Source organism: Salvelinus alpinus, chromosome 21 (genome assembly GCF_045679555.1).
Source record: "Salvelinus alpinus chromosome 21, SLU_Salpinus.1, whole genome shotgun sequence".
Lineage (NCBI taxonomy): Eukaryota > Metazoa > Chordata > Actinopteri > Salmoniformes > Salmonidae > Salvelinus > Salvelinus alpinus.
Window position 1 is genome coordinate 2,918,330 of NC_092106.1, and position 17,511 is coordinate 2,935,840.

A 17,511-nucleotide genomic window follows, 5' to 3' on the forward strand; every position below is an offset into this window, starting at 1 on the left:
CTGTATATCTTAAATGTATGCCTACATTCAGATATACAGTAGATCTCTCTGTTCCCTTCCATTTCTTGACCAGTTGTCTGAGAAAGGCATGTTGCTTCTATGTGCCAATTTGTAGGCAAGTTGTCTGAGGCTACTAAGCCCATGAAACTGGTTCACGAGATTCTTGATATGTTTAGCAAGCTCAGACTCCATGTCATCCAATAAGACCTTGTGTGCCTCTGCTCCTCTATCATAGCCTCTCTTTCACACAGATGCATGTCTGTTTTTTTTCAATGTACCTCTTCAGTGTCATTAAGTCTATTTTTTTTCATCCCTTGCTGCTGCTCGAATGGACTTCACTTTTCTCACTTCCTTGGCTGCTCTGTCAAGAACCTCAATGGGGACTAGACCCCGGCTGGTTTTACATTTGCATGCACGGCGCATGATGATGTCTGCTCTGTAACAATAAAAATGCACTCTTGAATTCATATGCATGACACATTGCAAAAATACTATGCATATTATGTGTTAAACTGACATTTTGACTATATTAGCCCACACAGTTACAAGGATGCACTTTCATGCTAGGTTGAGGACCTCATATTGTAGCTTATAGAGACCTCAACTGATGTATAAAACGATGTACTTTGGTTTAGATACAAGCATCATGAAATCTATAACAGAAATTAATTTGACTTTGTGAAAATCTTTTTTTTGGACATAAATTGCTTATCACTTTCTCCATATGGTTTCTTCTGTCACAGACTTCATGAAATGATTACCACTTCTTAAATATTTGTTTACATGATTCATTTTGTGTATGGTTTCCTAGAAACAAGGGGTGGCTCAATTAACCCTTTGGCTCAACATACCCCACTTTCCCCTACTGTTCAAGTGCTGAATTACATGCCATTTTCTCAGTATTAGGGGCAGGTCACATGCTCAGAAAAAAGTATCTGAAAAACGATTTACCTGACATATGAAATGTATGACATCCACTGAAGATACCACGGAATTGTGTCGAAACTGACGAAGAAGCCAGAGAAAAGCAGTACGGGTATGGCAGTCACCGGACCTACAAACGTGGCAACCTGAGATATGGACAAGTGCAACATCAGAGGCAGGACGTGACTCACTGTAGCCATGTTACATGTACATACTGCGGTTTATAGTGTCTGCTTAGAATAAAATTGGGTACCACTCTGAGAAACATATAATTATATTAATATACTGCAGGTGGGTACCGCGTAAATATAATGTGGTTGGTGTGATTGTGCCAGGAAATACATTTAAAAATATATGTATAAATATTTGTTTAATTTTAAATAGTTGTATCTACAGATACAAGTTATAAATGTAGATGGGGGACAGAAGAGAGGAATACAGCAGAGAGAGTGAAAGGTGGAACAGGGGATTGAAACACTGCCTCTAGGGGCATATGTGGTACGGGGCGGCACTACCCTTGGACCAGCCCCAAGCACAAAATATTTTTTTTTTATGAGCAAATGATATCAATACTCAGCCGTAATTAGCTAATAATATCAATACTCAGTCGTAATTAGCTAATAATATCAATACTCAGCCGGAATGATCACAATAGAGTTTATTTGCAAATCTTAAGCTCCAAACAATAGGTGTAGCAGTTATTATTGCTTGTTAGTATTGAGTGAATGGAGGACGTACCTGTAGCGAGGTGGAAGCCGCTCCTATCAGCAGGCCCAGAGACTGAGCCACAAGAGAGGTGAGGACTCCCAGGGCCAAGAAAAGTATGAAACGCACAGCGTCAGGCGGCTGGGACGTCATCCAGTAGACGATGCTGCAGTAGGCGACTGGGAACACTATCTGTGAAGCAAAATAAGACAAATCCTTGATTGTCCATTTGTGGACACGTACATTTGTCCTGTCAGCTTTTCTTGCATGCACACGCACATACGTTTCCACACAAGCCCAACCACACATTGACAGATTGTAAGGATAGTGTCAGTGCAGCAACCCAGGGTCGTGTCGGTAGTTAAGGGCCTTGCTGAAGGGCACAACAGCAGGAGAAGCTGTTGTTATCTAAGATTGTGATACGGCCACCTCACGTTCCACATGTTCAGCCAACAATATCTCACCATGGAAAAAACATTGAGTATCATTAAAACATCAAACTAAAACACTTTTCTTTATGTGGAGAATGAAGGCCAAGCTATTTGTGCTTTGAAATAATCATTTTGAATTGTTGAAAAAGCCAAATTAGATGCAATACAATACAACATCAATACAATAAATATGCAGTAAACCTTTGTCACTTTTAATTTAGAGCACAGGGCGATGTCTGGTGACGCGTAAAGCCTCCTTATGTAATGTTATTGTGGGATTTGTCCAAATCTGACGGACAGAATTGCTTTGATGCTAAAGCCACTTTGATGCTAAAGCCACTTTGAGCTCCCATAACAGGTTTCTTCAGTTACAATCGATACCTTTGACCTTTGCTCTTTTCAGTGACTGATAGAATCATAATGTTTTAGTTGTTTTTTTTTCTCTTGTTTTTTACGTTTTGATGAAATACCAACTTAGACCTTTTTTGGGACACAAAACTACTAAAAAGGACCCTCCGGAGTTCTTTGTGACATTTGTAATTACCTGGAAGGGGAGGTCCGCCATAGTCTTGGCCAGATAGTAAGCCTTCAGACTGTACCAGTAGTTCAAGTGCTCTCTTAGGAACACTCCCATCTCCAAAGGGACTGCATTAGAGACGGAGGACACAGCGTCATAGTAATCTCATTTAGGTAATCAGAGCCAAGGTAAATCTCAGCACAGTCTACTCCTAACATACTGTATGCAATGGCTTACGACTGTTGTAAATTCATGCACTAAATCAATGCACGCAGATGCCTGTCAGTAAGAAGAGCAGAGAATACTCACAGGTCAGAACAGTAGGCATTAGAGCAGCAAACATGAGGAAGAGCATGGAGAAGAAGAGGAAGCCAGAGTTGCTGAGCACTTTCTTGGCGTCGTTGCCGATGCCCAGGTAGAGCAGGCCAATCAGAATCCCAATTCCAATGTGAGAGGAGATTCTTAGGTGAGTCAGCACCTGTAGGACCAGAACAGGAGAAGAAGAGAGAACATTTTTTGTTTATATATTTTCCTATCCATTGTGCTTCTGCATCTGCATTGCTTGCTCTTTGGGGTTTTATGCTGGGTATATGTAAAGCACATTGTAACAACTGCTGATGTAAAAATACATTTGGCTTTATAAAATACAAAATATGATTGAGAGGAAGAGGAAGGAGGGCAGAGAGGAGGAGGGAAAATGGAATGGTTATGCAAAGTATGGTATGAATAGATCTATTTTTTGTTTGTGTTATGACATTCTCATACCAATTTGTTGAACTTAGTTTTTTCCTCTTATCCTTTTCATATGCTTTTGAATCATATTAACTTCTTATGGCTAGGGGCAGTATTGAGTAGCTTGGATGAATAAGGTGCCCAGAGTAAACTGCCTGCTACTCAGGCCCAGAAGCTAATAAATGCATATCCATGCATATGGATAGAAAACACTCTAAAGTTTCTAAAACTGTTTGAATGATGTCTGTGAGTATAACAGAACTCATATGGAAGGTAAAAACTGGAGAAAAAATCCAACCAGGAAGTGGGAAATCTGAGGTTTGTAGATTTGCCTATTCAATATGCAGTGTCTATGGGGTCATATTGCACTTCCTACGGCTTCCACTAGATGTCAACAGTCTTTAGAACCTTGTTTGATACTTCTACTGTGAAGGAGGGGGGAATGAGAGCTGTTTGAGTCAGGGGTCTGGCAGAGTGCCATGAGCTCACTCAGGCGTGCCCCCGTGAGAGGTAGCTAAGTTCCTTTTTGTTTCTAAAGACAAAGGAATTTTCCGGTTGAAACATTATTGAAGATTTATGTTAAAATCCTAAAGATCGATTCTATACTTCGTTTGACATGTTTCTACGAACTGCAATGGAATTTTTTGACTTTTCGTCTGGCCTGCACGTCATGAATTTGGATTTTTGAACTAAACACGCAAACAAAAAGGAGGTATTTGGACATAAATTATGGACTTCATCGAACAAAACAAACATTTATTGTGGAACTGGGATTCCTGGGAGTGCATTCTGATGAAGATCATCAAAGGTAAGTGAATATTTATAATGACTTCTGTTGACTCCACAACATGGCGTGTACCTGTATGGCTTGTTTTTGTGTCTGAGCGCCGTACTCAGATTATTTCATGGTGTGCTTTTTCCGTAAAGTAAAAAAAAAAATCTGACAGCAGTTGCATTAAGTTTATCTAAAGTTCCATGTATAATACTTGTATCTTTTACCAATGTTTATTATGAGTATTTCTGTAAATTGATGTGGCTCTCTGCAAAATCACCGGATGTTTTGGAGGCAAAACATTACTGAACATAACGCGCCAATGTAAACTAAGATTTTTAGATATAAATATGAACTTTATCGAACAAAACATACATGTATTGTGTAACATGAAGTCCTATGAGTGTCATCTGATTAAGATCATCAAAGGTTAGTGATTCATTTTATCTCTATTTCTGCTTTTTGTGACTCCTCTCTTTGGCTGGAAAAATCACTGTGTTTTTCTGTGACTAGGTACTGACCTAACATAATCAGATGGTGTGCTTTCGTCGTAAAGCCTTTTTGAAATCGGACTAACTAATCGGATTAACAACAAGTGAAATACTTGTATGTTTGAGGAATTTTAATTATGAGATTTCTGTTGTTTGAATTTGGCGCCCTGCACTTTCACTGGCTGTTGTCAAGTCGATCCTGTTAACGGGATCTCAGCCGTAAGACGTTTTTTGGGTTCATTACATAACATTTGGCTAATTTAAAAAGGAAGCTGTTGCAGTATAAAAACGAAACAGTAGGTGGCAGTCTGTCTTACCGTATCTCTAATAATGCTTTGAAACGTCCTTTTGAACAGGATGCAGAACTGAGTCAGACAACTGGCCGAGAAACTGTGGCAGCCCTCACTGGAAGAGGAGTCCTGAAAGGATTGGAGAGCGACATAGAGAGAGAAAAAAATAGCGACTGAAGAACCTGAAATGCTAAGACTTCTCAACATAAAATTCCGCAAACATTGAAATGAAATGCTTTGACTCTGAAAATAAAACTTCAGTGAGATTCTTAATTTCAAACCATTGAGAGCTGTAGTAATACACTAATCCCCCCTTTACCTCCTCAGAAGATTTGTGCCACAGGAAGGGGTTGAGGGGTCCATTGTTCATGTCTGTCTTGTAGACCTGCTCACATTTCCTCTCCTGCACGGCCTTCACCAGACGAGCCGTCTGATCTCCGTACTCCCCAGACGCCACCTCCATCACTGGGATTAAATGGAGAGAGAGGTACGCATGTCACAGAAAGCCCTGTTATTATTGCATGAGGAACCATCTGTAAAAGCTATTCTGAGAAAATGTATTTTCAGTTGAACTAATAGAAAGAATAGTTTCTAGAACGCTTTATAACAAAGTATACTAAAAAAACATTCCTGGGACAGTTATTCTAAGAAAATAAGGCAGATTCCTGAATACACTGATATGCATGTGTAAATAAGGTTATTCTAACAATGATGACGACACATTTGACTTGTTCCTCATTAAACTGGTAAGAGTTTCTCACCAAAGTCTGCAGGGTTGTGGTACGTTGGGCAGTTGAGCCCCAGCTCTCTGAGATAGGGGACCAGGTTAGGTACATTCCCTCTGTAGATACACTGGCCCTGGCTAAGGACATACAGCTAGGGAGGGAAACACAGGGGCACGAAGCAATCAGGATACAGTACATTCATTTAGCAGACCATTCATTTAGTTATCAAAATAGCATTGGAATCATTGACATAAGGGGCAAAGCAACAAGACGGCCCTGTATTCCTCTCTTTTAGGTTAGTCAGACTAGGTACTGTATATACCAAGCACACATCGTTTGTTTTTACTTTGTTAAACAACTACATTAGCCTGTTGATTTGTTGGGGACCGTGCATAAGTATTGTGCCACATGTCTAGCTAGCGACGTATCTCATTTCCAACTGTGATCCTTTGGTATAATTGTGCCTTTCATAGAATCCCATGCATTAGGCTAGCCTGAGTCCCAGATCTGTTTATGTTGTCACGCCAATGACGTAGGAGTTGGTACGACAACTCAAACAGATCTGGGACTCAGGCTAACAGAAGGCCAGGTTGGAGGCTGACCTTGTTGAAGAGCTCAAAGAGCTTGGCGCTGGGCTGGTGGATGGTGCAGATGACGGTGCGGCCACCATGGGCCAGGGCCTTCAGCAGAGACAACACCTGGAAGCAGGAGGAACTGTCCAGGCCACTGCAAAACAGGGTATTGCGGCCAGGGTTCGCATATAGGGGACAATGTCAAAGCAAAGAATAGATTTGCTTTTGCACACCTAAAGTAACATCTTAGATCATCAATACGGAGGAGAAGCAAACTAGTGAAGTGAAGTGAACTGGTAGAAGGACTCCAGCATATTGCATAAACTTGCACTATACGACAAAGCAACAAACACTAACGTTAGCTACTGAAGTTAACATGATGCGTTTTTTCTGCACACATGTTCTTGTATCTGATCTAATGGCCTATCACTGGACACTGATATGATGTCAGTGATTTTGACCAGGTGGGAAGACTCTTTGGATTGAGTGTGTAGCACAGTGCAGTTAAGCAGTCAGGGGTGACAGAGACAGGATCGGGCATCAGGAGTAAATCCCCTTAAGATAAGACGCTCTCAAAAACTATGACATCATTCCAGTTTCAGACCAGGGTCAATTCAAATTGAAGTCAGTCAATTCAGGAAGGAATTTGAACATTTTTAAAATAAATAGGTACTCCTTTTTGATTTATTGAGAAGTCATTGAAAATAAAATATTTTCTCAAACATTTAATTGGAATTTCAGTTTACTACATGAATTGGCTGACAATTCAAATTGAACAAAATCCTGTTTCAGACACGTCTCTATCTCTAATAACAGTGGACAGTGGACCCTAAAAACGACATTGAGCCTTAAATAACAAGAGCACTTGAGAACGTTTATGGTAAGGTTAGCAAATGTGGTAGCTCTACAGTACTCTGCTGTTTATCGATCGTATTTGTCAGGGACTTTCCATCTGCCCTATCTCAGTCCCATATGTTGTCAGATTGACTAGAAGATACCATTTCAGACGCTTGGAATATTTACAGTGCATATAGAAAATCTACAACCGCCTTGGATTTCTTTACATGTGTTACAAAGTGGGATTAAAATGGATTCAACCGCCTAGAGTCGATTAAAATCCATCACTTTAAGCTAGAATTATTAGGTTTTTTTTGCATTCGATGTGTGACAGAGCTAGAGCAGTGTTTGTCAGAGCATGAGACATCCCGGAAATCGGTCTTCTCACAAAATCTTATGTATTGTGACGCCTCTGTGGAAAGGTGAGACTCTCACGAACACGCACATGATGGTTGTTGCTCTAGGACGTTGAAAAAATGTATTGGAAGTACAATGCATTCGGAAAGTATTCAGACCCCTTGACTTTTTCCACATTTTGTTACGTTACAGCCTCATTCTAAAATGGATTAAATAAAAAATTTAAATACCTTATTTACATAAGTATTCAGACCCTTAGTTATGAGACTCGAAATTGAGCTCAGGTGCATCCTGTTTCCATTGATCATCCTTGAGATGTTTCTACAACTTGATTCAATTGATTGGGCATGATTTGGAAAGGCACACACCTGTCTATATAAGATCCCACAGTTGACAGTGCATGTCAGAGTGAAAACCAAGCCATGAGGTTGAAGTAATTGTCCATAGAGTTCCGAGACAGGATTGTGTCGAAGCACAGATCTGGGGAAGGGTACCAAATCAATTCTGCAGCATTGTAGGTCCCCAAGAACACAGTGGCCTCCATCATACCTCAAGGGGTCTTAAAATTCCAAATCAAATAGCGAAAGTATCCTTGGTATGACCTTCTTAAAACAATTCCATATAGCTTAGTAGAACCCTTCCCCCATCCCCGGCTTAGACAAGGCTTAGATTGTATTCTTTTTTTTTTTCAACGATCAACACCAAATACTCTAGTGTCAAAGTGGAAGAGAGATATTCATTTTTTAAGATTTATTAAAAATAAAACTAATATACCTTGATTAGATTCACCCCCCTGAGTCAATACATGAGTCATCTTGGGTAAGTCTCATAAGAGCTTTACACACCTGTATTGTGCAATATTTGCCCATGATTCTTTTCAAAATTCTTCAAGCTTACTGTAACTTGGCCACTCAGGAACATTCATCATCTTCCTGGTAAGCAACTCCAGTGTAGATTTTGCTTTGTGTTGTAGGTTATTGTCCTGAAAGGTGAAATCCTCTCTCAGTGTCTGGTGTAAAGCAGACTGAAGCAGGTTTTCCTCTAGGATTTTGCCTGTGCTTAGCTCCATCCAGTTTCTTTTCCTCCTGAGAAACTCCCCCAGTCTTTGCCAATGTCAAGCATACCCATACCATGTTGCATCCACCACCATGCTTGAAAATAAAGAGGCAGCTACTCAGTGATGTGTTGTGTTGGCCCCAAACATAAGGCTTTGCATTTAGGCCAAAAAATGTATTCCTGGGGAAATATTACTTTAGTGCCTTTTTGCATACAAATGCATGTTTTGGAATATTTTTATTCTGTATATTTGTATTCTTCTTTTCACTCTGTCATTTATGTCATTATTGTGGAGTACTATGTTGTTGATTTTTTTTTTTTTACTTGTCACGTTCCTGACCTATTTCTGTTAGTTTGTTGTATGTGTTAGTTGGTCAGGACGTGAGTTTGGGTGGGCATTCTATGTTGTCTGTTTCTATGTTGGTTTAAGGGTTGCCTGGTATGGCTCTCAATTAGAGGCAGGTGTTTGGCGTTCCTCTAATTGAGAGTCATATTTAGGTAGGTTGTTTCACAGTGTTCGTTGTGGGTGGTTGTCTCCTGTGTCTGTGTATATGTTTGCACCATACGGGACTGTTTGCGGTTTGTTCGTTTTATGTAGTCTGTTCCTGTTCATTGCGTTCTTCACGTTATATGTAAGTTCGTCGTTCAGGTCTGTCTGCATCGTTTATTTGTTTTGTTTGTTTATGCAAGTTTAGTTTGTTTTTCCGTCGTGTTCAATAAATCATGTCATTTCACTACGCTGCGCCTTTGTTCGATCACTACTCCTCCTCTTCGGTTGAAGAGGAGGAGGACCGCCGTTACATTACTTAACCTTTATTTCACTAGGCAAGTCAGTTAAGAACACATTCTTATTTACAATGATGGCCTAGGAACAGTGGGTTAAGTGCCTTGTCAGGGGCAGAACAACAGAGTTTTACCTTGTTAGCTCGGCGATTCGAGATAGCAACCTTTCGGTTACTAGCCCAACACTCTAACCACTAGGCTACCTGCCGATCCATCCTCAGTTTTCTCCTATCACAGCCATTAATTCTGTAGCTGTTAAAATCACCAATGGCCTCATTGTGACATCCCTAAGCAGTTTCCTTCCTGTCCTGCAGCTCAGTTCAGAAGGATAACTGCATCTATGATGTGTCTGGGTGGTTTAACACCAACCACAACATAATTATTAACTTGACCATGCATAAAAATACAGTATATTCAATGTCTGATTTGTTATTGTTACCCATCTACCAATCATTGCCCTTCTTTATTAAGCTTTCGAAAAGCTCCCTGGTCTTTGTAGATGAATCTGTGCTTGAAATGCAATACTTGACTGAGGGACCTCAAATCAAATCAAATAGTATTGGTCACATACACATGGTTAGCAGATGTTAATGCGAGTGTAGTGAAATGCTTGTGCTTCTAGTTCCGACCATGCAGTAATATCTGTCACGACTTCTGCCGAAGTCGGCTCCTCTCCTTGTTCGGGCGGCGTTCGGCGGTCGACGTCACTGGCTTTCTAGCCATCGCCGCTCCATTTTTCATGTATCCATTTGTTTTGTCTTGTTCCCTGCACACCTGGTTTTCATTCCCCAATCAATCTACGTGTATTTATTCCTCTGTTCCCCATCATGTCTTTGTGAAAGATTGTTTGTGTGTTACGTGTTGTACGCACTAGGCTATGCGTTTATTATTTTCCGTGTGTTTTCACAAAGCTTGTTTGTATTGCTATACATTCATGTTGTGACATTTGTGCGCGCTATACACTTTGCATTGTTGGCTGGAGGAGGTTTTTGACGCAGCTGCGTTCATCTGTATATCTCTCCTGCCGTAATAAAGTGGGCGCCTGTTCACAAGTCTCTGCTCTCCTGCACCTGACTTCACCACCAGTACGCACAAGCCTGACAATATCTAACAATTTCACAACAACTACCTTATACACACAAGTGTAAAGGAATGAATAAGAATATGAGAACGCGAAGCGAGGCGGCCATCTCTGTCGGGGGCCGGACCTTACAGATGTATGGGGGACAGACGAAGGGGTAGTCAGAATAATTTTTTACTTCTAAACTAATTTAGGCAATTTTTTTGTTATTGAATTTTTAACAATTTAAAAAAGTGTCCAATTTTCTTTTTACTTTGACATTATGGAGTATTTTGTGAAGAGCAATGACAAAATGTTGTGTGTGAGCTTCAGGAGTAGGCTAATCCCTACAGATGGTACAAATGTCAACCAAAGGGAGACAAATGGCTGCTTTTTGGTCATTAAGGACTTTGGGACTCATTTGTGTCCCCTGGTGAGATTCTAGTCTTTCCTAACCAGAAGCCAACTGGGAGAGATTATATTCAATTGCATCCTCTGTTCCAAAAGAGGACAGGTTAACCTTGGAACTTTTCTTTCAGATTACTTTCGGGGGGACATACAAACAAGACTGAAAAAAACACACAAAATGGAACAACTAACACCTGCACTCAACAACAACGTCATATTGCCTTGTACATGTCATGAAAGAATAGCATTGCCTCTAAGATATGGACTGTAAAGTGTGCTTAGACAGTGGCACGTTACAATCCATAGTCATGTCAGGACTTTCCTTGCCATGGACACACATGCATGTGTTCTATACCATCTGCAATGGGAGCTTCTGACCTGGTGGGTTCGTCAAAAAACATGACGGGGGGGTTGTTGACAAGCTCCAGGGCGATGGCCAGCCTTTTCCTCTGCCCCCCTGATAGATGTGACGTTCGGGTTTTCGCACACTCAAGCAGGCCCAGGGCCGTCAGGATCTCCCTCACCTAAAAACAACACAGGAGGATTACAAACACCTACAACCACGTCCCTCCCTCTCGGGAACGTGACGTATAAGTCTACATTAATCACAGATCTAGGGTCAATGCTAACTAAAGTTAGCGCAGTGACTGGAAGTCTATGGGTAACTACTAGCATGCTAGCAGATACCCATAGACTGCTAGTCATTGTGCTAACGCTAGTTAGCATTGGCTAGTGAAACTACCTCTAACTTCCTTCATACTGGACACAGAGACATAGTATCCACTAGTTCATCTACATCTGGGGAAGCAGATAAAGGGCTTCATTGGCAAAATCCCGAAGTAGCCTTTTAAGCATAATGGGGAGGAAATCATATCTGACCCTGCATCAGTGGTTAGTAACAACATCTACACACATACTCCTTCCCAGCCACCCTCATCATATCACTTTACATCCATTCCAGCCTGTTTAAAGCCAGTACTGACTGCACTAGTGGCAACACTCCAGTGCTGAAATAGTAACTAGTCCTAATTTCCAGTTCGAGGGTCAGGGAACATGTAGGAGATTAAGGCGAGGGAAGATTCTGAAGCCGTTCCCATGCAACTCTCTCACCATGTCTCTCTTGCCCTCATCCTTTTCCTGGAGCTTCAGATTAGCAGACACCTAGCAGAGAGAGAGTAAGATTTAGTTCACACTACGGCTGCGTCCCAAAGAAGAGAAACGACGCCTACGTGCATAGAATATTTCATGTCTCAGAAGCAACCATGTAGAGAGAAGAAGATGTATCTTATCAATGTGAAGAAAGCCCCAGTTTAGAAGGGCACCATGTCACATATAAATGCATTATGTAGAACAGACATCATGTGGAAAAATGAATTCTGACTGCTCTAATACATTGTATTTGCAGCTTTATAAACGTTCCACCAGTTTAACTCCACTCCAGACTTGACTGCCCTTGACCAGCACAAAAACACCCTGTGGCGTACTGCACTAACTTCGAATAGTCCCTGCGATATGCAACTTTTCAGGGAAGTCAGGAACCAATACACACAGTCAGTTAGGTAAGCAAAGGCTAGCTTTTTCAAACAGAAATTTGCATCCTGCAGACCTAATTCCAAAATGTTTTGGGACACTGTAAAGTCCATGGAGTATAAGAGTACCTCCTCCCAGCTGCCCACTGCACTGAGACTAGGAAACACTGTCACCACTGATAAATCCACGATAATTGAGAATTTCAATAAGCATTTCTCTAGCATTTCTCTTTCTTTCTCTGCTTTCCACCTGGCTACCCCAACCCCGGCCAAAAGCTCTGCACCCCCGCAGCAACTAGCCCAAACCCCCCCCCCCCTTCTCCTTCACCTACAAATCAGTGGGGCTAGACAATCTAGACCCTCTCTTCCTAAAATTATCCGCCGCCATTTTTGTAACCCCTATTACTAGTCTGTTCAACCTCTCTTTTGTATCATCTGAGATTCCTAAAGTTTGGAAAGCGGCCGTGGTCATCCCCCTCTTCAAAGGGGGAGACACTCTAGACCCAAACTGTTACAGACCTATATCCATCCTGCTCTGCCTTTCTAAAGTCTTCGAAAGCCAAGTGAACAAACAGATTACCGGCCATTTCGAATCCCACCGTACCTTCTCCACTATGCAATCTGGTTTCCAAGCTGGTCACGGGTGCACCTCAGCCACACTCAAGGTCCTAAACGATATCATAACCGCCATTGATAAAAGACAGTACTGTGCAGCCGTCTTCATCGACCTGGCCAAGGCTTTCGACTCTGTCAATCACCGTATTTTTATCGGCAGACTCAACAGCCTTGGTTTCTCTAATGACTGACTCGCCTGGTTCACTAACTACTTCTCAGATAGAGTTCAGTGTGTCAAATCGGAGGGCCTGTTGTCTGGACCTCTGGCAGTCTATGGGGGTGCCACAGGGTTCAATTCTCAGTCCGACTCTTTTCTCTGTATGTATCAATGATGTCGCTCTTTCTGTGGGTGATTCTTTGATCCACCTCTACGCAGACGACACCATTCTGTATACTTGTAGCCCTTCTTTGGACACTGTGTTAACAAACTTCCAAACGAGCTTCAATGCCATACAACACTCCTTCCGTGGACTCCAACTGCTCTTAAATGCAAGTAAAACGAAATGCATGCTCTTCAACCGATCGCTGCCCAACTAGCATCACTACTCTGGACGGTTCTGACTTAGAATATGTGGACAACTATAAATACCTACAGTGGGGAGAACAAGTATTTGATACACTGCCGATTTTGCAGGTTTTCCTACTTACAAAGCATGTAGAGGTCTGTCATTTTTATCATAGGTACACTTCAACTGTGAGAGACGGAATCTAAAACAAAAGTCCAGAAAATCACATTGTATGATTTTTAAGTAATTAATTTGCATTTTATTGCATGACATAAGTATTTGATCACCTACCAACAAGTAAGAATTCCGGCTCTCACAGACCTGTTAGTTTTTCTTTAAGAAGCCCTCCTGTTCTCCACTCATTACCTGTATTAACTGCACCTGTTTGAACTCGTTACCTGTATAAAAGACACCTGTCCACACACTCAATCAAACAGACTCCAACCTCTCCACAATGGCCAAGACCAGAGAGCTGTGTAAGGACATCAGGGATAAATTGTAGACCTGTACAATGCTGGGATGGGCTACAGGACAATAGGCAAGCAGCTTGGTGAGAAGGCAACAACTGTTGGCACAATTATTAGAAAATGGAAGAAGTTCAAGATGACGGTCAATCACCCTCGGTCTGGGGCTCCATGCAAGATCTCACCTCGTGGGGCATCAATGATCATGAGGAATGTGAGGGATCAGCCCAGAACTACACGGCAGGACCTGGTCAATGACCTGAAGAGAGCTGGGACCACAGTCTCAAAGAAAACCATTAGTAACACACTACGCCGTCATGGATTAAAATCCTGCAGCGCACGCAAGGTCCCCCTGCTCAAGCCAGCGCATGTCCAGGCCCGTCTGAAGTTTGCCAATGACCATCTGGATGATCCAGAGGAGGAATGGGAGAAGGTCATGTGGTCTGATGAGACAAAAATAGAGCTTTTTGCTCTAAACTCCACTCGCCGTGTTTGGAGGAATAGAAGGATGAGTACAACCCCAAGAACACCATCCCAACTGTGAAGCATGGAGGTGGAAACATCATTCTTTGGGGATGCTTTTCTGCAAAGGGGACAGGACGACTGCACCGTATTGAGGGGAGGATGGATGGGGCCATGTATCGCGAGATCTTGACCAACAACCTCCTTCCCTCAGTAAGAGCATTGAAGATGGGTCGTGGCTGGGTCTTCCAGCATGACAACGACCCGAAACACACAGCCAGGGCAACTAAGGAGTGGCTCCGTAAGAAGCATCTCAAGGTCCTGGAGTGGCCTAGCCAGTCTCCAGACCTGAACCCAATAGAAAATCTTTGGAGGGAGCCGAAAGTCCGTATTGCCCAGCGACAGCCCCGAAACCTGAAGGATCTGGAGAAGGTCTGTATGGAGGAGTGGGCCAAAATCCCTGCTGCAGTGTGTGCAAACCTGGTCAAGAACTACAGGAAACGTATGATCTCTGTAATTGCAAACTAAGGTTTCTGTACCAAATATTCAGTTCTGCTTTTCTGATGTATCAAATACTTATGTCATGCAATAAAATGCAAATTAATTACTTAAAAATCATACAATGTGATTTTCTGGATTTTTGTTTTAGATTCCTTCTCTCACAGTTGAAGTGTACCTATGATAAAAATTACAGACCTCTACATGCTTTGTAAGTAGGAAAACCTGCAAAATCGTCAGTGTATCAAATACTTGTTCTCCCCACTGTAGGTGTCTGGCTAGACTGTAAACTCTCCTTCCAGACCTACACTAAGCATCTCCAATCCAAAATTAAATCTAGAATCTGCTTCCTATTTCGCAAACAAAGCCTCCTTCACTCATGCTGTCAAACATACCCTCGTAAAACTGACTATCTTACCGATACTCGACTTTGGCGATGTAATTTACAAAATAGCCTCCAACACCCTACTCAGCAAATTGAATGCAGTCTATCACAGTGCCATCCGTTTTGTCACCAAAGCACCATATACTACCCCCCACTGCGACCTGTATGCTCTCGTTGGCTGGTCCTCGCTACATATTCGTCGCCAAACCCACTGGCTCCAGGTCATCTATAAGTCTTTGCTAGGTAAAGCTCCGGCTTATCTCAGCTCACTGGTCACCATAGCAACACCCACCCGTAGCCCGCGCTCCAGCAGGTATATTTCACTGGTCATCCCCAAAGCCAACACCTACTTTGGCCGCCTTTCCTTCCAGTTCTCTGCTGCCAATGACTGGAACGAATTGCAAAAATCACTGAAGTTGGAGACTTATATCTCCCTCACTAACTTTAAGCGTCAGCTGTCAGAGCAGCTTATCGATCGCTGCAGTTGTACACAGCCCATCTGTAAATAGCCCATCCAACCAACTACCTACCTCATCCCCATATGTTTTTCTGCTCTTTTGCACACCAGTATTTCTACTTGCACATTCTCATCTGCACATATATCACTCCAGTGTAAATTGCTTAATTGTAATTTCTTCGCCACTATTGGCCTATCTCTTTACTTCATTTGCACACACTGTATACAGATTTTTCTATTGTGTTATTGACTGTACGATTGTTTATCCCATGCTTAACTCTGTGTTGTTGTTTTTGTCGCACTGCTTTGCTTTATCTTGGCCAGGTCGCAGTTGTAAATGAGAACTTGTTCTCAACTGGCCTACCTGGTTAAATAAAGGTGAAATATATATTTTTTTATTAACCTATTGTTTACTTCCGGAAGCATTCATTTCCATTGTGTATGCACTGCAATGTGTTTGATCTATTGACCTTCCCTCTGGCCAGGTCTCCTTTGTAAAAGAGGTCTTCTGACCTCAATGGGACTTCCTGGATAAATAAAGGTTAAATATATAATTATTTGAATTACCATCATGGCTTCCTGTACTGTGAGGTGAGGCAGAAGCATGTCGTCCTGCATGATGTAGCACGAGACCTTCCTGAAAGAGCGCAGGTCACGAGGCTGCCCATTGATCAAGATCTCCCCCTTCATCCCTGTCTCTCTACAGAGGGCAAAGCCATACCTGGGTTACGCATTTGATCCATATGATACAATTGATTTATTTCTGTGTTTAAAAGAGAAATGAACAGACATTCATGTAAACATGAACAACACATATTTCCAAAGTTTAAAACAGTTTAAAACATGAAAACATACACATACAATACAAATGGAATATATACAAAAATACATTCAGTAATCATTCTCAAAAATGTATTTCATGACTTGGGTCATTGTTAAACGATTGCGAATTAACTTGGCATCACCCTGCGAGAGTCACAGCAAGGTAACAGCAAGCTGCAGCAAGGCTTTTTGTAATGACAACTTTTTAATGCCTAGAAACTGTAGGTGTGGCGTGATTCTTGTTAGTAGAAGTTAATCGTCTATCAGTGTCCTTGTACACCTCTTGGTTGTTTAGTGTCAGGCCTGTGGCTCACCTGTAGCCGGCCAGAATATTCATCAGGGTGGATTTCCCAGCTCCTGAGGGACCCATGATGGCCACCAGGCCACCGCTGGTGAATTTCCCAGAGATCCCTTTCAGCAGGGTCTTGTAACCTAAGAGCCGGGTACAAAAGAAAGCAGAACCATATAAAATCCTCCATCAGCCTCACAATGGCACTTCAGGCTTTAAGCGTCACACAGTATCTGCTTAAACCTGCTTAAATGTCCAAACCATGCATTCTCTCCTCCTCGGATAAAACCCTCTTTGTGTTTCGCGTTAAAAGGGGGTATTTGGATTTTATTGTGTTTTCTGAGTGAATGCACCCATCTGGTTGGGTGTCGATTACATTTTAAATCTCCTCATGCTCACCTTTCAGATCCCAGAACAAGCTTGTATTAGCCGGGTTCCCACCCAAACATGCCCATGGTGTGATTCAAATCAACACACACTGTTTTCTGGGGTGCTTATTGTGAAGCACTTTGAGCTGCATTCGTAAAATACGCTTTATAAATAAAGTTATTGTTCTACATTTTTAGAGTGAATTCACATTTTAAAATGAGCCGTTTATCTATTCTGTTTGAACAGCACATTCGTGTAAACGGTGAAGCACACTGTTGTTCTAGCCCAGAACTAGCACACCCGATTCATGACCTTGTTGATTTGGATCCGGTGGGTTAGAGCTGGGCTAGAACAGAAATGTGCAACCCAGGGTCCCAAGGTTTCAGTACTAGAGTGTCTCACTGTCTCACTCTTAATCTATCGTATGTGACAACACTGTAAATCAAATGGAAATG

At 41.9% G+C, this 17,511-nt stretch overlaps 1 protein-coding gene across 1 annotated transcript in view; it reads right to left on the reverse strand.

Annotated features, from left to right (window-relative positions):
• Window positions 1-17,511, reverse strand: part of LOC139547589 (ATP-binding cassette sub-family G member 1-like) — a 46,220-nt gene that overhangs the window by 6,296 nt on the left and 22,413 nt on the right. The window contains exons 3-14 of the mRNA XM_071356521.1: window positions 16,713-16,830; window positions 16,144-16,276; window positions 11,771-11,821; window positions 11,039-11,184; window positions 6,190-6,313; window positions 5,624-5,738; window positions 5,182-5,327; window positions 4,890-4,991; window positions 2,887-3,055; window positions 2,605-2,705; window positions 1,663-1,821; window positions 952-1,070 (exon numbers count right to left, since the gene is read on the reverse strand). Coding sequence (XP_071212622.1) covers window positions 952-1,070; window positions 1,663-1,821; window positions 2,605-2,705; window positions 2,887-3,055; window positions 4,890-4,991; window positions 5,182-5,327; window positions 5,624-5,738; window positions 6,190-6,313; window positions 11,039-11,184; window positions 11,771-11,821; window positions 16,144-16,276; window positions 16,713-16,830 — 1,483 coding nt within the window. The remainder of the gene's footprint in view (window positions 1-951; window positions 1,071-1,662; window positions 1,822-2,604; window positions 2,706-2,886; window positions 3,056-4,889; window positions 4,992-5,181; window positions 5,328-5,623; window positions 5,739-6,189; window positions 6,314-11,038; window positions 11,185-11,770; window positions 11,822-16,143; window positions 16,277-16,712; window positions 16,831-17,511) is intronic.